The 23,998-nt window shown below is 63.0% G+C and overlaps 2 protein-coding genes across 9 annotated transcripts in view; both read left to right on the top strand.

Moving 5' to 3' along the window:
- PKN1 (protein kinase N1) overlaps positions 1 to 9,897 on the top strand; it is a 55,493-nt gene extending 45,596 nt beyond the window's left edge. For all 4 annotated transcript variants that reach the window (XM_075902233.2, XM_089774825.1, XM_075902232.2 and 1 more), the window contains 11 exons: positions 124 to 226; positions 456 to 529; positions 1,625 to 1,691; positions 1,935 to 2,026; positions 2,309 to 2,485; positions 3,172 to 3,234; positions 3,488 to 3,564; positions 5,429 to 5,571; positions 5,861 to 5,968; positions 6,354 to 6,434; positions 7,635 to 9,897. In XM_075902233.2, coding sequence (XP_075758348.2) covers positions 124 to 226; positions 456 to 529; positions 1,625 to 1,691; positions 1,935 to 2,026; positions 2,309 to 2,485; positions 3,172 to 3,234; positions 3,488 to 3,564; positions 5,429 to 5,571; positions 5,861 to 5,968; positions 6,354 to 6,434; positions 7,635 to 7,838 — 1,189 coding nt within the window. In that variant the 3' untranslated portion in view covers positions 7,839 to 9,897. The remainder of the gene's footprint in view (positions 1 to 123; positions 227 to 455; positions 530 to 1,624; positions 1,692 to 1,934; positions 2,027 to 2,308; positions 2,486 to 3,171; positions 3,235 to 3,487; positions 3,565 to 5,428; positions 5,572 to 5,860; positions 5,969 to 6,353; positions 6,435 to 7,634) is intronic.
- Positions 9,898 to 10,044: 147 nt separating this feature from the next.
- Positions 10,045 to 17,682, top strand: C31H19orf67 (chromosome 31 C19orf67 homolog). 5 transcript variants are annotated; one of them, XM_089774848.1, is made up of 7 exons: positions 10,045 to 12,034; positions 13,598 to 13,903; positions 14,643 to 14,787; positions 15,279 to 15,379; positions 15,727 to 15,921; positions 16,308 to 16,430; positions 16,868 to 17,682. In XM_089774848.1, the coding sequence occupies exons 2-7, from the start codon at positions 13,620 to 13,622 to the stop codon at positions 17,052 to 17,054; spliced, it is 1,035 nt and encodes a 344-aa protein (XP_089630974.1). In that variant the 5' UTR covers positions 10,045 to 12,034; positions 13,598 to 13,619; the 3' UTR covers positions 17,055 to 17,682. The 5 variants fall into 5 exon arrangements, with proteins under 5 accessions (XP_089630974.1, XP_075758352.1, XP_075758353.1 ...); XM_075902237.2 differs by lacking the exon at positions 10,045 to 12,034 and adding an exon at positions 12,389 to 12,814; XM_075902238.2 differs by lacking the exon at positions 10,045 to 12,034 and adding an exon at positions 12,783 to 12,898.
- The last annotated feature ends 6,316 nt before the right edge of the window (positions 17,683 to 23,998 follow it).

Below are 23,998 nucleotides of genomic sequence, written 5' to 3'. Positions count from 1 at the left end.
CCGCCCCCTCTCGTCCGATCCCCCCAGCTTCCCAGGCTCCTGCTGCTTTGGGATTTGGGGGGGGAGGTTATGGGCGATTCCCATGGGCCTCCCTCTCTGAGCTCCCCTGTCCCTGCCATTCAGAGACATCTCCATCGAGAAGCTGAGCCCGGACGCAGACAAGCCCCAGCTGGAGCAACCAGGCCGGCCAGCCAACGGTGCAGAGCAACCAGGGAGGGGCGCGCTGGTAAGACTCCCCCGCCACCCCAGAGGGCAGCTGAGCCTGGGACTGGCCTGGGACTGAGCCTGGGAGCCTGAGCCTGGGCGAGGCCTTGCTGAGCCTGGGACTGGCCCCTCGATCCCTGGCGCTCCCCAGGGATGGTGGAGCCCTCTCAGCTGCCCCACCATGCCTGCTGCAGCCTGTGTGAGGGGCCAGGCGAGCCCCTCTCTGCTTGACCCCCCCACTCTGCCCCCAGAGCCCGCAAGCAGGAGATGAAGAGCTCACGCCGGGAGGAGACACCAGAAGGCCGGGGAATAGCGCCCTGCCCAGGTGAGGGGCCCCTGTCCCCATGGTTCCCCCTCCGTCCCCATTGCCCCCCCAGACCGATCAGAGACTGCAGGGTCCTACCCTACTGGTCCGGACCCCCAGCTGCTGCCGCCCATGCACCTTGCTGGAGGGGGGTGGGGAACCTCGTCCCCCAGCCCTGCTCCAGCCTCCCAGCCACACAAGTGACAGGCTGGCACCTGCCACATCTCCTGCCCCTCTGTCATGGGCCCCTCCCCCACCTGTTGGCCCTGCCCCTCTGTCACGGGCCCCTCCCCCACCCCTCGGCCCTGCCCCTCTGTCACGGGCCCCTCCCCCACCCGCCGGCCCTGCCCCTCTGTCACGGGCCCCTCCCCCACCCGCCGGCCCTACCCCTCTGTCACAAGCTCCACTCCTACCTGTTAATCTTGGGGGGGGTGCCCAGTAGCCCTATCAAGGGTCACATGGGTGCTCAGGGCCATAGAGGGGAGAGGCACCTCTGCCTCCCCCCCCCCCCCATCGAGGATCTGCTGCAGAGACGTAGGGCTTGGAGGAGATCTGACTCCCCACTGCAGCCCCGGGGCAGCCTGTACCCCTAATCCCACATCCCTGGCACCACCCCACACACCCGAACCCTCTGCCCAGCCCGGAGCCGCTGTTCCTGCTCATTTCCCCGTGAATGTGCAGGGAAGTGCCTCCAAGGCGCGCCAGGCAGGTCATTGCGCACACAGCACGAGGGGAAATGGGCGGGAACAGCGGTGCTGCCCCACTTCCTGCCCCAGCCCCCCCCTCTTCCTCCCCCACGCTTCTCCTGCCACCTGCTGGTCCCCTTCCTCCCCACAGGCCCTGCCCTTGGCCCAGAGCCTCACCCCACCCCAAGAGGCCCCCCTGCCTCCCTCAACCCCCACCAGGGACTCTCCCTGCCCAGAGCCGGCTGGCATAGGGGGTCCGTTGGGGGGCAGGGGTGAAGCAGGAAGCCCCCCTCCCTCCCAGGGCTCTCCTCCCCAGAGGGGTGTGGATGGGGAGCCCCCCAGCGGGGCTGGGGAGGTGTTAGGGGACTCCCTGCCCCACGCCAGGTGCCAGCTGCTGCAGCGCCCACTGCTCACCCCACTCTGCCCCCAGGGCGACGCCGCTGACGCTGGATGACTTCAAGTTCGTGGCCGTGCTGGGACGTGGGCACTTTGGCAAAGTGAGTGTCAGCCCCAGCCCCGCGCGCACCGCCGCCCCGCCCTCCCCCACAGCCCAGCAGCCGCTCGCAGCTCTCCTGGCCACCCCGGGGGCTCCCCACTTCTCTGCCCCCTTCCCAGGGAGACGACACGGAAAAGTGATTTGAGCTAGTCCGGACACCCAGCGCCTGCTCTCACCACTAGACCCCACTCCCCGCCCAGGGGCCTGGCCGCTGGGTGCCCTAACACTGGCCGTGTGGCTGCAGGTGCTGCTCTCCGAGTACAGCCGCACGGGGGAGCTCTACGCTATCAAAGCCTTGAAGAAGGGCGACATCGTGGCGCGGGACGAGGTGGAGAGGTGAGTGCCCTGCGCCTCCCCCCAGCGCCACGGAGATCCGGGCTGCCCCGTCCCAAGACTTTGCTGGGGCAGCCATCTCCCTGCCCGGCACGGCACCAAGGCCACCCCTCTGCTGCTGAGCCCCCACGGGGAGCATGGCAGCTCGGCTGGGCTCCCATCCGGTCTGTCTGGGCCTCTGTGCACATGGGGTGTGCCCGGGGTCTGCAGGGGTCCAGCGGGGTTATGGCTCGGGGCATGCAGGGGCGACTGGCCACTGACCCCTCCCTCGGCCCCTCCCCGCAGCCTGATGTGCGAGAAGCGGATCTTTGAGACAGTGAACAGCTCCCGGCACCCGTTCCTGGTGAACCTCTTCGCCTGCTTCCAGACGCCCGAGCACGTCTGCTTCGTCATGGAGTACACGGCCGGCGGAGACCTCATGATGCACATCCACACCGACGTCTTCACCGAGCCCCGGGCCACGTGAGTGCGGGGCGGCCAGGCGCCAGCCCACGGGGCCTCCCCGGGAACCTCAGTCTGGCAGGGAGCACAGCCCCATGCCCTGACCACTAGACACCGCTCCCCTCCCAGAGCCGGGCCTGGAACTCAGCCCACCGCTCTGACCACTAGACACCGCTCCCTTACCAGAGCCAGGCCTAGAACCCAGCCCCCTGCTCTGACCACTAGACACCGCTCCCTTACCAGAGCCAGGCCTAGAACCCAGCCCCCTGCTCTGACCACTAGACACCGCTCCCTTACCAGAGCCAGGCCTAGAGCCCAGCCCCCTGCTCTGACCACTAGACACCGCTCCCTTACCAGAGCCAGGCCTAGAACCCAGCCCCCTGCTCTGACCACTAGACACCGCTCCCTTACCAGAGCCAGGCCTAGAGCCCAGCCCCCCTGCTCTGACCACTAGACACCGCTCCCCTCCCAGAGCCAGGCCTAGAGCCCAGCCCCCTGCTCTGACCACTAAACACCGCTCCCTTACCAGAGCCAGGCCTAGAGCCCAGCCCCCCTGCTCTGACCACTGGACACCGCTCCCCTACCAGAGCTCCCCCTAGAACCCAGGCATCCTGGTTCCCAGCCCCATCTAGCTCCCCAGGGGGCTTGTTTGCTGTGTATGGTGGAGCCTGCAGGGAGCACTGACCCCACCCCATCATCCCCTGCAGGTTCTATGCTGCCTGTGTCGTCCTGGGATTGCAGTTTCTGCATGATCACAAAATAGTGTACAGGTAAGAGACTGTCAAGTGGCATGGGGGACATTCCCTTGCCCAGGATGGGGCTCCTCACTCTGCACCCTGTTGAATAGGTAGGGAAACTGAGGCGCAGAGCCAGGCAGGGACTTTGTGGATAAGACATATGGCTGGGGATGGAAACCAGGGGTCCTGCCTCCCTGCTCCAGTCCAGTCGACCCCACATCCCGGGGTTAGAACCCAGGAGTCCGGGCTCCCGGCACAGACTGACCCTCTCACCCTCTTCCTGCAGAGACCTAAAGCTGGACAATTTGTTACTGGACACGGAGGGCTTTGTGAAGATTGCAGACTTCGGCCTGTGCAAGGAAGGTGGGTGCTGGGCATTGGCCGGGGCTGGAGAACCAGCAACAGTTCTGTGTGACGGCTGCCGGGGCCCAGGCCTGTGAGCCCCGCTCTGCCTAGCACTGCAATGCAGCCACCTCTGGGGCGGAACGCTGTAGCTGTGGGTATGAAGGTGGCTCTCCCAGGCCCTGCTGTGGGGGGATGGGACCGCTTCCCAGGCAGCACTTTGGGGCAGGAAGTGAAGGAGAGGCGCATGGAATTGCCTGTCTGGGGTGCCAACACACACATTTCGGGGTGGGAGGAGCTCAGGGGGTTGTTAATCGCTACTCCATGAGTGACATTCCACCCAGAAGATGACAAACCCTGCAGCACGGCGCCCCCTGCTGAGCCCCTGCCCCCCCGGAGCACAGCACCCCCTGCTGAGCCCCCTGCAGCACGGCACCCCCTGCTGAGCCCCTGCCCCCCCGGAGCACAGCACCCCCTGCTGAGCCCCCGCAGCACGGCGCCCCCTGCTGAGCCCCTGCCCCCTCTGGAGAACAGCGCCCCCTGCTGAGTCCCCTGCAGCACGGCACCCCCTGCTGAGCCCCTGCCCCCCCGGAGCACAGCACCCCCTGCTGAGCCCCCTGCAGCACGGCGCCCCCTGCTGGGCCCCTGCCCCCCCCCCCCGGAGCACAGCACCCCCTGCTGAGTCCCCTGCAGCACGGCGCCCCCTGCTGAGTCCCTGCCCCCTCTGGAGAACAGCGCCCCCTGCTGAGCCCCCTGCAGCACGGCGCCCCCTGCTGAGCCCCTGCCCCCTCTGGAGAACAGCGCCCCCTGCTGAGCCCCCTGCAGCACGGCGCCCCCTGCTGAGCCCCTGCCCCCCCGGAGCACAGCACCCCCTGCTGAGCCCCCTGCAGCACGGCGCCCCCTGCTGAGTCCCTGCCCCCCCGGAGCACAGCACCCCCTGCTGAGCCCCCTGCAGCACGGCGCCCCCTGCTGAGCCCCTGCCCCCCCGGAGCACAGCGCCCCCTGCTGAGCCCCCTGCAGCACGGCGCCCCCTGCTGAGCCCCTGCCCCCCCCCGGAGCACAGCACCCCCTGCTGAGCCCCCTGCAGCACGGCGCCCCCTGCTGAGCCCCCTGCAGCACGGCGCCCCCTGCTGAGCTCCTGCCCCCCCGGAGCACAGCACCCCCTGCTGAGTCCCTGCCCCCCCGGAGCACAGCGGCCCCTGCTGAGCCCCCTGCAGCACGGCGCCCCCTGCTGAGTCCCTGCCCCCCCGGAGCACAGCGCCCCCTGCTGAGCCCCCTGCAGCACGGCGCCCCCTGCTGAGCCCCTGCCCCCCCCGGAGCACAGCACCCCCTGCTGAGCCCCTGCCCCCCCGGAGCACAGCACCCCCTGCTGAGTCCCTGCCCCCCCGGAGCACAGCGGCCCCTGCTGAGCCCCCTGCAGCACGGCGCCCCCTGCTGAGTCCCTGCCCCCCCGGAGCACAGCGCCCCCTGCTGAGCCCCCTGCAGCACGGCGCCCCCTGCTGAGCCCCTGCCCCCCCCCGGAGCACAGCACCCCCTGCTGAGCCCCTGCCCCCTCTGGAGAACAGCGCCCCCTGCTGAGCCCCTGCCACCCTGCAGCACGGCGCCCCCTGCAGAGCCCCCACCCCACTCCCTGGAAGCGTTCTCCTTCATGCACTGACCCTGCTTAGCTGGGGGTAGTTGAAGGGAGCAGGGCAGCTAGTGCAGGAGCCCATGGGGGGCATTGGTCTGTGAGGCACAGTGGGAGCAGGAGGCTTGGTGGGCCTGTGGCCTTCAGGGAGTGGTATGTGGCCCTGGCATAGCCCCAACCCTGCAGGGGAAGAGGGGGGGCCGTTTGCTCACAGCCTGGGGCGGAGCCCAGCTTTAACCCTTTCCTCTCCCGGCTCAGGGATGGGCTACGGCGACCGCACCAGCACGTTCTGTGGGACCCCGGAGTTCTTGGCGCCCGAGGTGCTGACTGACACGTCCTACACCCGGGCCGTCGACTGGTGGGGGCTGGGCGTCCTGATCTACGAGATGCTGGTGGGGGAGGTGAGTTGCAGGGAAGTGTCTCCTCCCGCCCCTTCCCATGGGCACGCGGCCGGGGGGGGAGGGGTTCAGAGTGGGGGCTAGGTCGGAGCAGAGCTCCCGACAGGGTGGGGGAAGGGTGTGAGTGGGCAGGGGTGGCTTGGGCGGGGGCCGGGCACAGGGTAGGGAATGTCGGGTGGGAGGGAGCTGAGGGGTGCTTGGCTCAGGGTGCGGGCTGGGCCAAGGCTGAGGTGTGTGGGGTTGGCCCCAGGGATGGGGGGGGCAGAGTTGTGCTGACCTCCCCTCTCCCCAGTCCCCGTTCCCGGGCGACGACGAGGAGGAGGTCTTTGACAGCATCGTGAACGACGAGGTGCGGTACCCGCGCTTCCTGTCCACCGAGGCCATCGGCGTCATGCGCCGGGTGAGTGAGCAGAACCCAAAGTGCAGCGCCCCAAGGGCTGGTGGCCCCACAGTTGGGGGGGACCAGATGTCAGGAAATGGGCACCAAGAAGGGGGGACTGGATGGTGGGGGGATGGGCACTGCGGGGCGTGGGGGGACCAGACACCAGGGGGACAGGCACCGGGGAGAGTGGGGAGGCCTGCCCCCAGCTCAGAGCATTTCCTGTCCCTCCAGCATCGGGTTCATCCAGCCAAGCTACCCCCAGGGCTCGGCTGTGGGTGGGGAGCAGGAAGGGCGGCTCAGTGAAGCGTCTGTGTCCCCTGCCAGGGGTGGGGGGCAGGGAGGGTCCCAGGGGGTGCAGAGTGGGCGGGGCAGAGTGCTGGAGAGTGACCATGTCTCTGGCCAGCTCCTGCGCAGGAACCCGGAGCGGCGCCTGGGCTCCGGCGAGCGGGACGCTGAGGACGTCAAGAAGCAGCCGTTCTTCAGGGTCAGTGTCTCCTCCCCCGTTAGCCCCCCCTTCTTCCCCCGGCACCCTGCCCTGTGGCCACCCCCCACCAGGGCCCTCCCCCTGCTTGGCTCCAGCGCGGAATGACTCTGGTTGTTGCCCCAGCTGGAGGTGACTCCTCCCAGACCAAAAGTCGTTCCGGGGGTTGGGGTTCAGGAGGGGGCTCAGGGCTGGGGGGGGTCAGAGTGTGGGGTGAGGGCTCTGGGGCTGGGGATGAGGGCTTCAGGGTGCAGGCTGTACTGGGAGGTGAAGACCCCTCAGCCCTCTCTCCCTGCAGCAGCTCGGGGCCAGGGGAGCGGCTGGTGCACAGCCGGGGAGGGACACCTGTCTCCCAGTCGGGGCAGGTCTGGGCTAGGCTGGGTGGGGGCCAGGGAAGGGGCATTGGTCCCCCGGCTGCCGCAGCTCTGGGGCTTGGGAGTGTGCGTGAGGCTTAGTAGGCAGCTGTGCAGTTTAGAGGGAACCTAGCCCCCCATCTCCCTCCAGAACACCCCCCTCCCCGGCCTCCGTTACAGCCTGGCTCCTGCTGACACACCCTTGCCCCTCAGCCCGCAGGGGGCAATTACCCCCCCCTTTTCCAGGGAGAAGTGCAGCCCCCTTGGTCTAAGTCAGGGCTACTCCACTTTAGAAGCCCTGGGGACCACAATGATACTGCAGCTCAGGTGTGGTTGCATATACATGCAAATATATAGGCAAATATATGCAAATAGCTTCTTCCACACAATGCCCTGGCGCTCCCGGTATCTCCTCCATGGGAGCTGGAAACGCCGCTACCCTGTTCCAGCCAGCCCGTCCGCTGGCGTCGTTCAGTGCTCACCCGGCCTGTGCAGCGTGTTCCCAGTGGAGGCCGTGTTCAAAGGATCCCACCCGCGGGCCTCGCGTCGAGCCCCGCGTAAACCCGAACTGCGCCAAGTAGCCCTGGGCTAAGTAGACCATGTTGGCCAACAGCGCCCCCTGGTGCTACATGGGGGCATTGCAGCCAGCCCTGCCTGCCAAGTGCGGTAGGTGGGCGTTGCGGTCAGCCCTGCCTACCAAGGGAGCACACCCCTGCTAAGCCTCCCACCCTGCAGCTGCCTTCTGCTGCCCGAGCCCGGCGTAGCCTGGTTGGGGCTTCCCAAGGGCAGGGATACCTCCCCGACTGGCTGTAGCCACTTCCCTTCGCTCACGGCTGCCCTCCCCCTGCAGAACATTGACTGGGTGGCCCTGATGGACCGGCGGCTCCCTCCCCCGTTCGTCCCCGTCATCAAGGGGCGCGAGGACATCAGCAACTTTGATGAGGAGTTCACGGCTGAGGCGCCCGCGCTGACACCGCCCCGCGAGCCGCGCTCCCTCACCGCCATCGAGCAAGAGGCCTTCCGCCACTTTGACTACCTCGCGGACACCTGCTAGCCCTGGGGGCGCTCTCCACGCCCCCCCCCCCCCCGGGAGAGCTGGGCTGTGGGAATGGATGGAGGGCTTCCCACCGGCACCTCCCGGGGCTCTGAAAGACTCTGCAGGCGGGAGCTGGCCGCGACCTCTGTGACGGGCTCATCCCGGGGGAACCGGCCCCCGTCCATGCCAGGGACTGGCTGAGGGGGTCAGTTTGGTCCCAGGGCAGCAGAAGCAAGGCAGAGAAATGGGACACTTGGAATCCTGCCAGGGACTGCGGCCCCCCGACTCCACCTGCCCCCATTGCCCCATCTGCCTGTGGCTTTCTCTTGGACCGCTGTAGTTCTGCCAGCAAGCAGAGGGAGTGAGCTCAGCGCTGGTCCTGCACAGGGTTCTGCTCCCGCCGGCCCTGCTCCCAGAGGCAGGGGTGTAAACGAGGGCGGGGTCCATGTTCCCCACCCCGGCTGGCCTCTCACTGGGCTATAGTCAGCTCGAGGGGCAAGGGGAGCTGCAGGATCCTCTGGGGGCAAGTAGGGGCCCCCATGAAGGTGGAAGAGGCCGGCACCCAATGCTGGGTCCTGGGGGTGCTCCATGGCCAGGTTCCGCGCTGCAGGACTCTCCCCACACACAAACACGGGCAGCGGGCCACTCCTGGCCCCTCACTGCAGCCACCCGGGGCCTGGCGAGGGGCAGCCCAGCCCTTTGCCTGAGGACTCTGCCTTATGGACAGGCCATTTGCAGGAACTGGAGCCTGGTGACGCAGGAGGGGGTGGGCAGCTGCCGCTGAGGCAGGGCCTGGAGGCTGTTTATACAGGGACCCCTTGCCTGGCCCTGGAATGTCTCTGGCTCTGGGGTGGGCTCCATCAGTTGCTCAATGGCCACCAGCAACAGGACGTAACCATGTTAGGCCTGGCTGGGGTTGGGAAGGGATGGTTGTATAGGGACTCTGGGCAGGCTGCAGGGGGACTCCAGCCTGGCCATGGGCTGGGCCACGTTTCTAAGCACACGGTGGCCAAAGGCCTGCGGGAGATGGTCTGGGTCCCACGGCCCTGCTCTCATGCTGCTCCTACACCAGGTGCCCCATACGTTGCCTTGAAAGGGTGAGCGTGCCCCACTCCCTGACCCACAGCGCCCCCTACGGCCACGCTGGGGCAGTCGGCTCTGCACTGTGAAGGGAGAGTGCCCCCTGCTGGGCTCCCTGCTTGCTCCCAGGAGCACAGCTCCCCTAATGCTGTACCGGGGCCCTGCCCCCTACTAAGCCCTGGCCCTCTGCCTTGTCTCTCTGACTGCACTCAGCATGTACGGTCCTAGCTCTCCCCCAGACATGAGGGTTTCAGAGGCTGGAGCCACATCACCCCTGATCAAAGGGAGCGGGGGGCTCCCTGGCGGGATGGGTCAGAGGTGGGAGCTGCTGGGCTAAGGGGAAGAGGATGGAGCCCTGGATGCTCTCACCCCCAGGCATCCACTGTCTCTTCCCACTCGCTCGGTGCTGCCAGCTGATGCTGCCTGTCCTGCAGCATCTCCCCATGGGGGCCTCAAGCATCTGCCTGCTGCCCCTCACCGCGGCGCCAGGGCTGCTGAGAAGCGCTGCCACAACAGGCTGTTCTCACCCTTGTTAGCAGGAGTCGAGCCCTTGTGAATGGGGAGGGAGGTGTCTAGGGATGGGGACGGGAAGAAGCACTCCTGGGTTCTCCCCTGGCCCTCCCGGGGGAATGGTCGCCAGTGGTTAGAGCAGGAAGGGCCAGGAGTCAGAGCCCTGGGGTTCTGTCCCTGGCTTTGCCACTGACTGGCTGTGCACACCTAAGTCACTTTTCTATGTGCCTCAGTTTCCCCCTCTCTGTAACATTCCCCTCCCCTGCTTGTCAGCCTTGGGAGTGGGGTACTCTGGCTCCAGACAAAGGCTCAAGGTTACAGTTCCCCTGCCAGAGCCCCCTGCCTTTTAACTACCTCTGTCCCAGCTCTCCGGGAGTAGGGGGCGCAGGGAGACCCCCGAGCTGTGTTCTGTGGGGCAAGAGGAACCCAATCAGCCGCCTTTGTGGTATGAGATGTGAGTTGTAAATTATAGATGCAAATGTCGCGGCCCAGCTGTCAAAGGTGTTTCATTGCGGGAGACTAGAAGAGCCAGCGCGGCGCCCTGGAAATCCTGCCAGAGCAGCACCTACCCTGGGGCACACAGGACTCGGGTTCCATGCCCAGCTCTGCGAGGAGAGTGGCAACTAGTGGTTAGAGCAGGGGGGAGCCACAAGGAGCCAGGATTCCTGGGTTCAGTTCCCTCCATTGTCCCTGACCTTGAAGAACAAGCCTCCGCCTGCCTCGGTTTCCCCACTTTGTGAGACTGATGCTTCTCATGGTAGTGCTGAGATGCTGCCAGAGGGGACAGGCTGGAGGGACTGGGACTGCGGGGTGGCACTCCACCGGCCACAGCCGGCCTAGGAGCCAAACAGGTCCCTGGCCCCTGAGTTAAGTGGACAAGAGAATCCTATGGCAAGGGCGGGTAACTCTAGTGCCTCCTGTGGAACGGGTGTGCAGAAGTGGGACGGGGGTTTCTTCAGCACTCCAGGGCCCTGGGCATGGCAGTTTGGGACAGGAAGTGGGGGAGATGCCCAAGTCCTGCTGCTCCTACATGGGGACCGGGGCGGGGGAGGGGATTCTGCCAGGGAGAACTGTCTGGGAAGGAGCCTGGGATCTTTATTCGGCCTGGCCAGGGCTAGAGTCTGTTCTGAGCCTCGGATCTGGCTGCACAGCTCCCCCTAATGTTGCACTGAAGCATTGGGGCAGCACTGCCAGGGGAGAGCGCCCCCTGCTGAGCCCCCACCCTGCTTCCTGGCGCTTCAATGGGGGTGGCGGGCTCATGCAGACTTAGAGGAGCCCTGCCTGTCCTGAGCCACCTGACCAGTTCCCTGCTGACACGCGCCAGCAAATGCGTCGGCAGCCTCCTGCGTGGCCTCTTGGCCCTGGCCGATCCCAGGCAGGACCTTACACCTAGCACCTGGGACATCGGTGCAACTCCACTGCACTTAAACAAATATCTGATCCCAGAAGAGCAATTCTCCCCTGGCTAGGGCTAACCCCAGGGACTTCTTTTATTCTGCTCTCTGGTTCAGAGCCTGTTGGGATCCCGTTTGATTATTTAATTATTTGCTAGGTGTATTACGGTAATGCCTAGGCACCCCAGTTAGGGGGCCCTAACCAGGACCCCATTGTGCGCGGTGCTGTTCAGTATTAGGGTATTACGGTAGTGCCTGGCCCAGGAGCATGTTGTGCTAGGCACTGTACAGTCAGGCTAGGAGGACAGGCCCTGCCCAAAGAGCGGAGACAGGCGAGGAGCCATGCACACAGACAGGTGGGGAAGTACAAGGCGCCAAAGGGAGGGTAACGGGCAGCACCCGCTGTTTCCAGCCAGCCACCAGGGCTATCAAGAGCCCTTTCAGTTTTTTTCATGATTCTCAAGGCTGGGCTACCAGCACCTTCTGCCTGGCAGGGTAACTTACGAAGGCTTCTGTAGTTAGTCCTGTGTGGCTGGGCTCATTTCTGCCTTAAGGGCTGCTCCCTGCATCGGCCCACCCTTCCCAAATGCTGGATGCACCTAGAGTTAAACCTCGGAGAACCAGGAACTAAGGAGTGAAGCTGCCTAGCCAATGGCAGAGGATTTTCCAAAGCATATAATATAACTAGTCCAGCTTTGAGCCATTTTTCACGGGCCCAGCAAAAGGCAACTCCCTGGCCCTAGAACCTCTCTGCCCCCTGCACAGAAGTCCCGGTGTCGCCCTATGTCACCCAAATGCTTGGAAGATTGTTTCCCACCGGGGCTAAATGATGCTTCTCCCCAGATGTGTCATTTTAGCCTAAACTCTTCAACTTTAGCCAAGTTTTAAGCAGTTGAAAATGGGGAAACATTGGGCACAAATGCTGCTACCGGCCGCACTTCCAGAGCTGTTCCAAACCGTGGAGCAGCTGAGTCCACGCAGGGCTCCAATTCCCCAGAAAAATCAACAGCAAAACTCTCCCTGGTGTCAGCAGGATCAAACCGATGGAGCTAGAGAGGCTGAGGCTGGGGTGGCCTTTTAAGGAAGGTGGGTTTAGTCCACCCACCCCCACCTGTAGCTAATTAGCCCCCCCCCCCAGGTGCTGGGTTTGAGAGTTGGGCATCACAAAGCTAAGGGAAGAGGCCACCAGACCAGCTGCTCAGTGAGTCCCAGCAGACCCGCAGGGGGCAGGTAGGGCCAATGGATCCTGGGGCAGGGGCAAGGTGTTTTGATGTGTCCTGCCCTGAGGCTGAAGAAAGGGGCACAAATCTGCTACTGCTGGGCTGGGTTTACAGGAGCCCCAGGCCTGCCGGGAGGCCCCCCTCAGCGCTGGGTCGGCCCGGTTCTGCTTCGCTCTCCGGCCTCAGCCAGGCGGGGGGCGTTGTGGGCTGCAGCAGGAGGCCGGCTCGGACCCTGCTGGCGCCCGCCCCGTGAAACACGCTGCGCCTGCGGGGAAAGTCTTTCCTGCGGGTGCAAATCGCGGGGCTCCCGCAGCTGGGGATTGAAGGGGCAGGCGCTGGGGCCGGGGCGGGGGGACTCGGGGCTGAAACGCGCTGAAGTTTCTACCAGGCGGAGGGGCCGCGGCTGATTTTGAGCCGCGCTGCAGAGTCGGACCCAGAGCAACAACCGGTTCGGCTCCTGCGCCCCCCGCGTCTGGTCCCTGGGGGGGTCCCGGACCCGCGGGGGGGGGCACTGGGGTTGTGGCCCCCCCCAGCAGCCGTTCGCTTCCATGCACAGGGGGTGCAATCCAGGCCCCTCGGTGCGTGGGGGGGGCCGCGTGGGGAGGGGGGGCCTGGCCCCCTAGCAGTGAGTTCCGCTGCTGCAGACCGCACCCCGCTTGATTGGCTCCTCTCGGCCCCGCCCTCTGAGCGCCAAGGCTCCGCCCTCTTGCTCGGGGCGCCCGGGCCCCGCCCCTCCCGAGAAGGCGGCGGTTGGAAGGGGCCGGCGCGCGAGGGGCAGTCGGGGGAGGAGGTGAAAGGGAGGGGAACAAACCGTCATCGCTCCGCCCCCTCCCCGTGGGGTCGTAGCCCCGCCCCGTGCCCTTCCCCCACGCCGGTAGCCCCGCCCACCCATCTCCTCATTATACCAATGGGGAAACTGAGGCACGGAGGGTAACACTGTCACAAGCAGCCACAAGCCTGGGGGCCTGGGCGGGAGATGCCCCCTCTCCCTGCCCCTGTCCCTTGCCACTGGGGCTGCCCCACACTGCCCCCTGCAGGCAGTGGGCTAGATGGGCCCTCAGGGCATCCTCCCACGGCCCCTCCAGTCGGGGGCTTGTGCTGAGCCAGGCCCCTTGCGAGTGGTGAACTGGCGCAGCGGGGGGGGGATCCAGAGACTGCCAAAGTGGGGGCAGGCGAGGGCCTGTCCCCCGTTCCCCACCCAAGGCAGGGCCGGATCCCTCTTCCTCCGGGATTCTCTGCAGCCACGGGGGAATCCGGACTGAGGGCACCTCTATTTGGAGTGGGAGTGTTGGGATGGGGGACTAATCCGGTTTGAATTTGCCCTGTTAGCTAATTCAGATTAGTTTTCCCCGTGTGGCCGCTGCCGCCTCCTCCCCTCATCTCCACCCTCCAGAGCCGGATGCTGTCCCCTACCCCTGGGAGATGCACAGGGGGCTGGCAATGGCAGGCTGGGGGGCAGTGACCCACTCTTCCAGCTGATCCCTGGTAACACCTCCGTCAGGCAATGGCTGCTCCCCTGTGTGAGAGAACCCACGGCTCCCTGCCCCAGACACAGCACTCCCTCTCCTTGCAGAGCCACCGAGACGGGGCCCAGGATGGCAGGCCAGCAGGGACATGGTGCCACTTTCTGCCCAGAGGGCTCTGCCAAGGCCCAGTGCTTCAGTCCTGGCAGTGCCGTGAGCCTGGGTCCCTGCAGCCCGGAGCGTGGCCTGTTCTCTTCGCCCGTGCCCGAAGCCCGCTGGCTGAGCTGTCCAGCGCCGCAGGCCGAGTCCCCGACCCACGAGAACCTCACGCTCGAGGAGCTGCTCACGCCCGTCACGGAGAAGCTCAAGTACCTGCTCAAGAAGGCAGAGGATTTCCAGACGTACCTGCTCTACAGGTGGGAGGGGAAGCCTGGCACAGGGGGCAGTGGTGGGAGGCAGGAGGAAGAGAAGAGGCTGGCATGGCGAGGGGACGTGGGGGGCACTCGGCAGCATGGTGGGGGGCATCAGGCCCATTCACCGCAACCAGCTCCCGAGCACCTCTGTGCTTGAGTGGGATGGAGCTGCTGTCACTGGGAATGCAGGGGAGCAAGAACCCAGGCTGGGTCTGAGCCTGACGTTGCTGGGCAGGAATAACACCCCCGGTAAAGTGGACACCCCTGCGCTGGGCAGTGCCATGCTGGGGTGCCAGCCTGGGGCCAGGGGCTCATCTGGGCTTTATCCCCCATGGAGCCCCACCTGGTGTCTGCCCTCCAGGGACAAGGGGGCAAGTGCTCGCTTCTGATCTGACCCAGCTGGGTGTGGAGGTTCCAGCTGCTACTTTTGCCCTCTGGAAGAGGCCAGTGTGAACCAGCCAGGAGCTGTCGGTTCCCCAACTCCTGGTAGGGGGATTGCAGGCGCCCTGAGCCCCAGTGCAGAGGGAGGGTGGTGTCGGGGCTATCGGGTAGGTGTGGTACCCCTGGAGACGCGGGTCCCTGCAGGGAGCAGGTTGTGGCTCGGGAGGGGGTATTCTCCTCCCTGCTGACTCCGGTGCCCAGCCTGGCCCTGCTGGGGCCCCAGGCTGCTAGCTGGGTGCGCTCCCCTTGCAGCCGGGGCAATGTGCCACCTCTCGTGACTGGGTGGCTGCCGCCTTTCCAGCAGAGACAGAATGCAGAAGGAGCAGTTTGCTAAGGCCGTGCCCACCTTCCTGCAGATGTGCCAGCCCTACTTCGAATACCTGGAGTCCACTGCCCGCAGCTACAACTCTGGCCTGGGTGCCCTGCAGGCGTCCGTGCGCAAGAGGGTGAGCGGGCAGGGGGAGTCACAGACTCCTGCATGGGAGCTGGGGGCAGTGGGGTGCATCTGTCCCACATGAGGGGCAAAAGGCCCCCTACCCTCTCTACTCCCCTGTTAAAGGTGTGGGATGGAGTAGAGGGGGCTGGGAGATGGCCAGGATTCCTGGGATCTATTCTAGCTCCGGGAGGGGAAGGGAGTCTAGTAGTTAGAGCAGGGGGGTCAGGTGTCAGCCAAGATAGCTCTGAGCTGGGAGCCAGGACAACTGACACTACCTTGCATGTGACAGGCTACAGGAGCAGAATGGAAAGCTGAGGATGATATGCTGGGCTAGGGACCGTGGGGTGGGGTGGGGTGGGGTGGGCCTAAGGGCATGCCTGGGGAGGGATGGGCAGGGCTCAGCTGGGCTATCATCTGCATCACTGTGGGGCCCCCCCAGGTCCTGCCTTCAGCGTAGTGCCGTGCCCAGCCCCGGGGGCTCCTGGTCTCTCTCCCCTGCAGCTGCTGGAGATCTCGGAACAGCTGGCGTTGCGGCTGGAGCAGCTGGTGCTGATGTACGCCTCCTTCAGCTTCGTCTCCCTGGAGGACACCGACCCCTTCAAGTACGGGAGGGTGGGGGCTTGGCAGGGAGAGCCTCCCTCTGCAGTCAGCACAGGCTCCTGGACAGCACTAGGGGGGCGCTGTGCTGCAGGGAGCAGGGCAGGGGACATGTCGGGCGCTCTTTCCTGATCCCCATACCCCTGTGTGGTGCTAGGGGGTGCTGTGCTGCAGGGAGTGGAGTGGGTGCTCAATAGGGGGCGCTCTGCCTTTGCAGTCAGACCCAATGCCCCTGTGCAGCACTAGGGGGCGCTAGGCTGCAGGGTAGCAGAGGAGGTCGGCCCATCCATGGCTCCCCCTGGTGGCGATGGGGCTTTTACCCCATCTGTTGGGGTTTTCTCCTCTCCCCCAGCGTCTCGTGTTTCTTCTGCGGCCGTTTCTGGCTGAGCGAGTGGCGCCAGCTCTCCGTCTTCCGCTTCTGCATCTCCGCGCCCTACACGGCCGCCCGCCTGCCCCGCAACCTCTACAAGAAGATGCGCTGGAACCTGGACGTCCTGGAGGAGGGGGCGAGCGCTGGGGGACGGCGCCGGGCGCACCGCACTGAGTAGTGAGCTGCTGGGCACTGGGGGGGGGAGGGCGGCCGGACCTGGGACCAAGGGAGATTTGATGTTGAACTGCAGCTACTCAGCCGAGCCCCAGGTTAGGGGGTAGCCCCACTCACGTCCTTCCTGGCCTGGTTGGCAGGGACCTAGGGGTGTCTGTGGTGGAAGGGAGCAGGGAGCTCAGATACAGATGGGGGAAGGGTTCCCTTTTCGGTACCTGTCGAACTCCCCCCTGGACTGGCCCCCTTCCCTCTACCGGGCACCTCCTCCTCCCACCTCCAATTTAGCCCCCCTCCCTGCAGGCTCCTCCCCTGCCCCAGATCGTCTCCCAGAGCCTTTGTCCCCCTCAGATCTCCCCTGAGCCTTGCCCCCCCCCCCCATTTCATTGCAGCTACTTCCTGTGCTTCCGAGACACGGGCAGGGAAAACACCCTCAAGATGCAGAAGCTGTGGTCCATCGGGCGCTGGGTGCCCCTGGACCCCGACGCAGAGCGCTCCTCCGACGTCCTGCAGTGGTGGGTGCCAAGGGGCTGTGGGGCAGGCAGGGCTCCCGGCTGCAGCAGTGGGGGGCGGGGCTGGCGTGAGTCCCAGTGACAGAGTCCGGCCCAGCTGACCCCGTGACCCTGTTTCCACCTGAAACCCTCCCTGCGGACGCAGTGCCCAGGCCCATCCTGCGGCAGGCCCCCAGCGTGAGCCCTGAGAGAGCAGTGCCCCCCCCTGCCAGGGCTGGGGTCAGGGTGGGGGGTGGCAGGCAGAGCAGTGGCTGGGTGGATCAGAGCAAGGACAAGCTGGGTGCCCTGACTGGGCTTGGCGCCCCCAGTGGTGGGTGGGGGCCTGGCAGCCGCTGGGCACCCCTGGCAGTGGGGCCCTGGCAAGGCCTGGCTGGCTCTGGGCACCTGGGTGTGGATGGGGGCTGGGTGGAGGCTGTAACGTGCCCTTGTTTTCCCTGCAGGGTGCTGTGCCCACAGCCCACTGGTGACTTCCAGCCGCTGCTGACCATCGGCTTCGAGGAGCCCTCTCATACCTTGGCCACTGACTTGCTGGTGCAGATCCTGAGCGCCCCGGCCTGCGCACCCCTCCCCTGCCCTGATCCCAGCAAGGAGCCCTTAAACTGGGACAACCCGGAGGGGCAGGGGTAGTAACAGCCCCCGCATGGCTTCCTGGGGTGCAGGTGCTGGCTACCTGCCTCCCAATGGGCCCCTCACCCTGGAGTCAGGGCTGTCCTGCCACCCAAACAGGTATTTTAACTGGCCCCTGATTGTTTTAAACCCCTCCTCTGCCTGCAGCCCAGGAGGTTCCTTAGCCTGGGTGAGGGGAGATGGCTTGGCCCTGATCTCTCCCCCTTCCCCCCCCCCCCATGGCAGAGCTCACCCTGCTGCCTTGAGTGCTGATGCACTGGGGGCAGCTTGGCCCTAGTAGGGGGGAGGGAAAAGAGAAGAGGCTGGATCCAGCCTGGACCCCGGCTGGGAACGTGGAAGTGGGGTCCCCCAGGCTCCTCCACTATGTCGGCAGCTCCATGGGCCTGTGGTGGGTTTAATCTGCCCGGGGGTCTTCTCCTGCCCCCTCGGGTTCCTCAAACTTGCTGGTCACTGAGCTCGCCCTCCCCATCTCCACAGAGCACCCCTCCCCCAGCGAACGGGAACAGGGGGGCTCCTTCCCCCTCCCCCAATCGCTGCAGAGCCCTGTGCAGGGTCCCCCTCCCCCGGTCCCCTTCTTATTTATAACCGTGTATTTTTACAATAAAAGTTTGGTTCTTGCCCCCAGGAAGGCTGCTGGGTTGATTGGCCCATAGCTGGGGCCCAGCCTAGCCCGTGCCAGGGCAGACCAGGCCTAAGCCCCCAGGGCCTAGCTTGATCCTTAACCCGGTTACTCCGGAGTGAATCCAGGGCAGCTGCTCCAGAGTCACCCCAAGAGCCTGCTCCTCACATCCAGCCTTCAGCCCCCCGTCCGGCAGCAGGGCAGCCCCCGCTGGAGGCATGTGACACGTTTCAGGCTTTTATTTGCCAGCCAACAAACGCAGAGTTGGTGACACGGATTGTGCCGGATTGTCTGTTGCCGGGGCTGGGGGAGGGCCATGAAGTCAAACTGCTTCCTTGGGGTTTTCTCAGTACAGCAATTTTACTTCTTACCAAGCCTGGCGGAGGGTGAGCGCTGCCCGGCGGGGGTGCCCAGTGGTCCAGCTGGCCCAGTGTCCTGGCGTGGGCAGTGGCCGATAGCAGCGCTTAAGGGGGGTTCACGACACTGATTGTGGGGTGATCCTCCCCAGCTGGGGGCTCAGGTGCACCCCGACCATCCTGGCCACCCGCCATTGCTGGACGCCCGTGGGTTCCAGCCCGTTGCGCTTTCGGCCCGTGAAGCAGCCCCTGGCACCGCGTTCCCCAGGCTGTCTGAGCACGGGCGATGAACGGCTGCCTCGGCGGAGGTGGGGGGACCTGCCGCCTGTGTGTGGCAGCGGGTTCAGTACTGGGTGAAGGGGTGACCGCCGATGGTGAGGAAGGACATGGGGGGCGGGGAGGGGGCACAGACCATGTGACTGTCCCCTTCCATGTGACAACCCTCTAGCCTGGGGGAGAGCTGGCCCAACCCACCTCTCCCTGCTCTAGCTCTGCCCCTGTCCTGCCTTTTCCTGCAGTGACGCCGCTGTGGGGACTAGTGGGGCCTGACACCAGCAGCAGCGCTGGGGGCCAGGGAAGCGGGAAGTCCTGCCCTTTCCCTGGGCAACATGGCCAAGAGCCAGAGATGGGAAGAGGCAGGGTGAGGGCTCGAGGGAAGGGATGGAATGGTGGCCGGGGTGGGGTGGGGTAGGAAGAGGCACAGTGAGGGCTTGGGGGGGGTGGATTGGGAGAAGGTGGGGCGGGGCTGAGGGAGGGGGCTGTCCTGTACCCCACTAGGGCTGGCCCTGCCTGGGTGAATGCCAGGTGGTCCCAGTGAGGTACCAATTGGCTCTCAAATCTCCTTGTGCTGCACCCCTGCCTGGGGTTTGTGGCGCTGAGCTGGGGAGGCAAAGAATCCACGTGGCCTCCCTGCGCTGGCTGGGCCTGAAGTGACTTGGTGGGGAGATGCCGGAGCACTGAACAGCTGGTGAGTCGCTGGCAATCGGGGGTGGGGGCAGGAGGCTGGGGGCCGGGATGGAGGAGGCAGGTCGCAGGATGTTCTGTCCCCGTTGCCTGGATTTCCCACCCTGGTACCAAGCTCCAGGCAGCCCCCAGGAGGGGTGTAGGAGGAGGCGAGCCCAGGAGCACAAGGCGGGGGAGGGGGGATTAAGGAGCCCAGGCTGTGTCTGAGATTTAATTCTTCCCGCACGCAGTTAATAAGCCCTTCTGCAGTGGTTGAGGGGGCACCTCCAGCGCCCAGGGGCAGGGGGCAGCTGGGCCGGGCTGGGGCGAAGGTAGCACTGCCCACAGCTGTCTGGGTGCATCCTCGTTCCACTCAGGAAACGCCTCCACTGCCTGCTGGGAGGCAGGGCCCTCCGGGGAGCCCGGCCCGGAGCACGTCTCATGTGACTGGCCCAGCAAACAGACCCCTCCAGGAGCGGATCCCTCCGCCCAGCACGGGCGGAGTCCCTGCTGCAGGGCAGGATCACCCTGACTCTGCTGCAAGATGACCTGGGAGGCCTGGATTCCAACCCCCCCTCCCGCTCTAACCACTAGTTCCCACGCCCCTCTCCAAGTCTGGAACAGAACCCAGGAGTCCCAACACCCAGGCCCTTGCTCTAAGCAAAGGAAACTGCTCCCCTGGTGAGTGAGAGTCACAACATCCCAGAATTAGGAGGCTGCCCTTGCCAATGCAAAGACGCGTGGAAGGGCGGCCGCGTTGCCTGGATTCTCATGGTGCCAGGAGAGCCAGGGCTGCCATGTCCCATCCAGCAGCAGGCACGGGTGGAATCATCGATTTGTAGGACAGGCAGGGGCCTGGAGAGACGTTTAGCCCAGTTCCCTGCACTCCAGGCAGGACTATGTATTATCTAGCCCAGGGCTACTCAACACATGGCCCATGGGCTGCATGTGGCCCGTGGCCCATTTGTTTGCAGCCTGTGGCGCGGTTTGGGTTTACGTGGGGCTCAACACGCAGTCCCATGGGGGGGAGTCAAAACAAAAACCCGAGTTGATAAAATGCACATCAGCAGAAGACTGTTATAGTGGTTAAATTCCTGGACTGTGATCGCTCATTAAAGGTGCTGTTATATGGGTGGAAATGGGGTAAATATTGCATTTTATTAATATCAGCAGAACTCACCTAAATGGGGCCTGCGTGTTGTGTAGTCTTGTCTTAATCTTTGTATTCGTGCCTGTCAGTGTGAAAGAAGCTATTTGCATAGATTTGCATGTATATGCAACCACACGTAAGTTGTAGCCCTCGGCATGGGGCTATTATAAGGTGGATGCATAACTGGCTGGATAACCGTACTCAGAGTAGTTATTAATGGTTCACAATCCTGCTGGAAAGGTATAACAAGTGGGGTTCCGCAGGGGTCTGTTTTGGGACGGCTCTGTTCAATATCTTCATCAACGATTTAGATCTTGGCGTAGAAAGTACGCTTATTAAGTTTGCAGATGATACCAAGCTGGGAGGGGTTGCGACTAATCTGGAGGACAGGATCATCATTCAAAATGATCTGGACAAATTGGAGAAATGGTCTGAGGTAAACAGGATGATGTTTAATAAAGACACATGCAAAGTGCTCCACTTAGGAAGGAACAATCAGTTTCACACCTACAGAATGGAAAGCGACTGTCTAGGAAGGAGTACAGTAGAAAGGGATCTAGGGGTTACAGTGGACCACAAGGTGAATGAGTCAGCAGTGTGATGCTATTGCAAAAAAAGCAAACATGATTCTGGGATGCATTAACAGGTGTGTTGTGAGCAAGGCACAAGAAGTCATTCTTCCGCTCTACTTTGTGCTAGTTATAGGCCTCAGTTGGAGTATTGTGTCCAGTTCTGGGCACCACATTTCAAGAAGGATGTGGAGAAATTGGAGACGGTCCAGAGAAGAGCCGTAAGAATGAATAAAGGTCTAGAGAACATGACCTATGAAGGAAGGCTGAAAGAATTGGGTTTGTTTAGTTTGGAAAAGAGAAGATTGAGGGGGTTTTCAGGTATCTAAAAGGGTGTCATAAGGAGGAGGGAGAAAACTTCTTCATCTTGGCCTCTGAGGATAGAACAAGAAGCAATGGGCTTAAACTGCAGCATGGGAGGTTTAGGTTGGACATTAGGAAAAAGTTCCTGACTGTCAGAGTAGTCAAACACTGGAATAAATTGCCCAGGGAGGTTGTGGAATCTCCATCTCTGGAGATATTTAAGAGGAGGTTAGATAAATACCTAGCAGGGATGGTCTAGGTGGTACTGGGTCCTGCCACAGGGGTAGGGGACTGGACTCGATGACTCTCGAGGTCCTTTCCAGCTCTAGTATTCTACGTGCTGTGGGTATCATTGTGGCCCCCGAGGCTTCCAGAATTGAATAGCCCTGATCTAGCCCTTCCCTGACAGGTGTCCGTCCAACCTGCTCCTCACGGTCTCCAACGACAGAGATTCTACAACCTCCCAAGGCAATTTATTCCAGGGCTTAACTAACACTGACAGGCAGGCCAACCCAACCTGCCCTTGCTGCGATGTAAGCTCATTGCTTCTTATCCTGTCTTCAGAGGTTCAAGAGAACACTTTCTCCCTCCACCTCTGTATAAATCCATGACACATCCACATGTTGAGTCCAGTGAGCAGAGCAGGTTGTCCCATATCAGATTGGGAAAAGTACAGAAATGGGCAACAAAAATGATTGGGGGAGGGAACAGCTGCCATATTTAGGACAGAGTAATAAAACTGGGACTTTTCAGCTTAGAAAAGAGGAGACAAGGGGGATATGCCAGAGGTCTATACATTCATAACTGGTGTGGAGAAAGTGAGGAAGGAAGTATTATTTACTCCTTCCCATTACATAAAAGCTAGAGGTCGCCCAATGAAATTAATATGTAGCAAGTTTAAAACAAACAAAAGGAAACATTTTGTCACACAACACAACCTGTGGAACTCTTTGCTGTAGGATGCTGTGAAGGCTAAGACTATCACAGGGTTAAAAAAAGAATTGGATAAGTTCATGAAGGACAGGTCCATCAATGGCTATTAGCCAGGATGGGCAGGGATGATGTCCATAAGAATGGCTGTACTGGGTCAGACCAAAGGTCCATCCAGGCCAGCAGCCTGTCTGCTGACAGTGGCCAGCACCAAGTGTCCCGGAGCAGGTGGACTGAAGCGATTTGTCTCCTGTCATCCATCTCCAGCCTCTGATGAACAGAGGCCAAGGACACCATTTCTATCCCCTGGCTAATAGCCTTTTATGGACCTAACCTCCATGAATGTATCTAGCTTCTCTTTAAACTCTGTTTAAAGTCCCTAGTCTCTTTGTTTGAGGATTGTCTCTGGGGCACCTGGTATTGGTCACTGTTGGGAGACAGGACACTGCATTAGATGGACATTTGGTCTGACCCCGTATGGCCATTCTTATGTTCTAACAACCTTCTATGGACTTGAAAACTGCCCCATCCTCTCTCAGACTTTTCTTCTCCAGACTAAACAAACCCATTTGTTTCCCTTCTCTCCTCACCAGCCATGTTTTCTAGACTTTGAATTATTTTTGTTGCTCTCCTCTGGACTGTCTCCAATTTGTCCACATCTTTTCTGAAACGTGGTGCCAGAACTGGACCCGCGACTCCAGTAAGAGCCTGACGTCTGGTGAGTGCTCAACGCGCAAGGAAAAGGGGCAGAGGCGCAAACAATGGTTTTATATTTGTAACCGAGGCCGCAAGCCTCCAGGCGCCCTGGCTGCAGCACTGACAAGCAGAGAGGTTCCAGGGACACGCCTGCTAATGACCCCAGAATGCTGATCGCTGGTTTTGCAAGTGTCTCTCTGTTGACTTTGCATTTGTCCTTATTGAACTTCATCCGATTTACCTCCGACCGTTTCCCCAGTTTGCCCAGATCGCTCTGAATTTTAACCTTCTCTTCCAGAGCATTGGGAGACCCTGCGTGTCCCATAGCCACGCACGAATGCGCCCGCACCCACGCATCTACCCAAGCAATCCCACATTCACAGCCACCCAGCTGCACCCTGGGCCCCGCCCGGAGGGGTGTGACCCACACGTTCACCCGACTGCTCCCTGCACAGCTGTGGCCAGGCTGGGACCCGCTGGCTGCCCGTAACTCATCTCTGCCCAGCTCTCCTCCTAGTCACCCAGCAGGAGCCCCCGACCCCGGGTGACTCAGGTGGGCTCACCCTGCCAGAGCTCCCCCTGAAATGCAGCCCCCGTCTTGCCCCATGGCTGGCACCCAGGGCGATCAATGCCTGTGTAATGCCCACCCCGAGTGGGTCAATCTCCCCAGGGACGGGGCAGAGGGGACACGGCTTTTGCTACAAAGGGATTCAGCCATGTGGGAGCTGGGAATTGCAAGTGTCCCAAATCTCCCCTCCCCATCCCCCACAGTGGGTAAGTTGCACTTGTTTTGCACAAACCCCAGCTCCTAGCCATGGGGCCCTAGGCTGCTACCCTGCACCTGTGGGCCTGATGCCTTCCCCTGGAGTGGAGAGCCCCTGAGGTCCAAATCTGGCCTCAAACAGTGTCCTGCACATCCTGCCACCCCCACAGCCATGGCGCCTGCTTCTCACCCGCTCTGGTGCTGTCTGCTGCCCCCGGTCAATGGCTGGCAGAGCCCCCGGCACCTGGGCCTGCTCCTGGATCTCCCCAGTCTCCAACAGATGGAACTGGGGGAGAGCAGAAGGAAGCCACCCCAGAGCCTTTAAACTAGGGCCTGCCCCCAGCTCAGCTGCTCTGGCATGGAACCAGGCACCACAGGGCATGTCTACACTGGGGAGTCGTTTTGAAATACCAAGGCGGGCGTCCACACCACCAAGCCTCTTGTTTCAAAACCTCCTGGGAGTGTAGCTGTAGCCAAAGCCAGCAAAATAACACCCTTCCCCTCCCCTCCCCCCCCACCCCACCAATCTGCCTTCCCTTCCCCCACATCTCCTCCCTGTTCCCCCAACATCTCCCCTCCCCCACCCCATCTCCTCCCACCCTGTCCCAGACGCCCC

This window comes from Pelodiscus sinensis, chromosome 31 (assembly GCF_052426305.1).
Source record: "Pelodiscus sinensis isolate ZL-2025 chromosome 31, ASM5242630v1, whole genome shotgun sequence".
Classification (NCBI taxonomy): domain Eukaryota; kingdom Metazoa; phylum Chordata; order Testudines; family Trionychidae; genus Pelodiscus; species Pelodiscus sinensis.
The sequence above is the reverse complement of the archived record's forward strand: the minus strand, read 5'-3'. Positions and strand labels throughout refer to the sequence as shown.

What these genes read in the sequence shown, in the direction of transcription:
- C31H19orf67 (XM_075902234.2), top strand. Translation starts at nt 12,932, where the DNA reads ATGGGGAAACTGAGGCACGGAGG. An exon ending in GAGGACACCGACCCCTTCAA is followed by an intron (nt 15,380 to 15,726) that starts GTACGGGAGGGT and finishes CCTCTCCCCCAG; the next exon opens with CGTCTCGTGTTTCTTCTGCG. An exon ending in CGGGCGCACCGCACTGAGTA is followed by an intron (nt 15,922 to 16,307) that starts GTGAGCTGCTGG and finishes ATTTCATTGCAG; the next exon opens with CTACTTCCTGTGCTTCCGAG.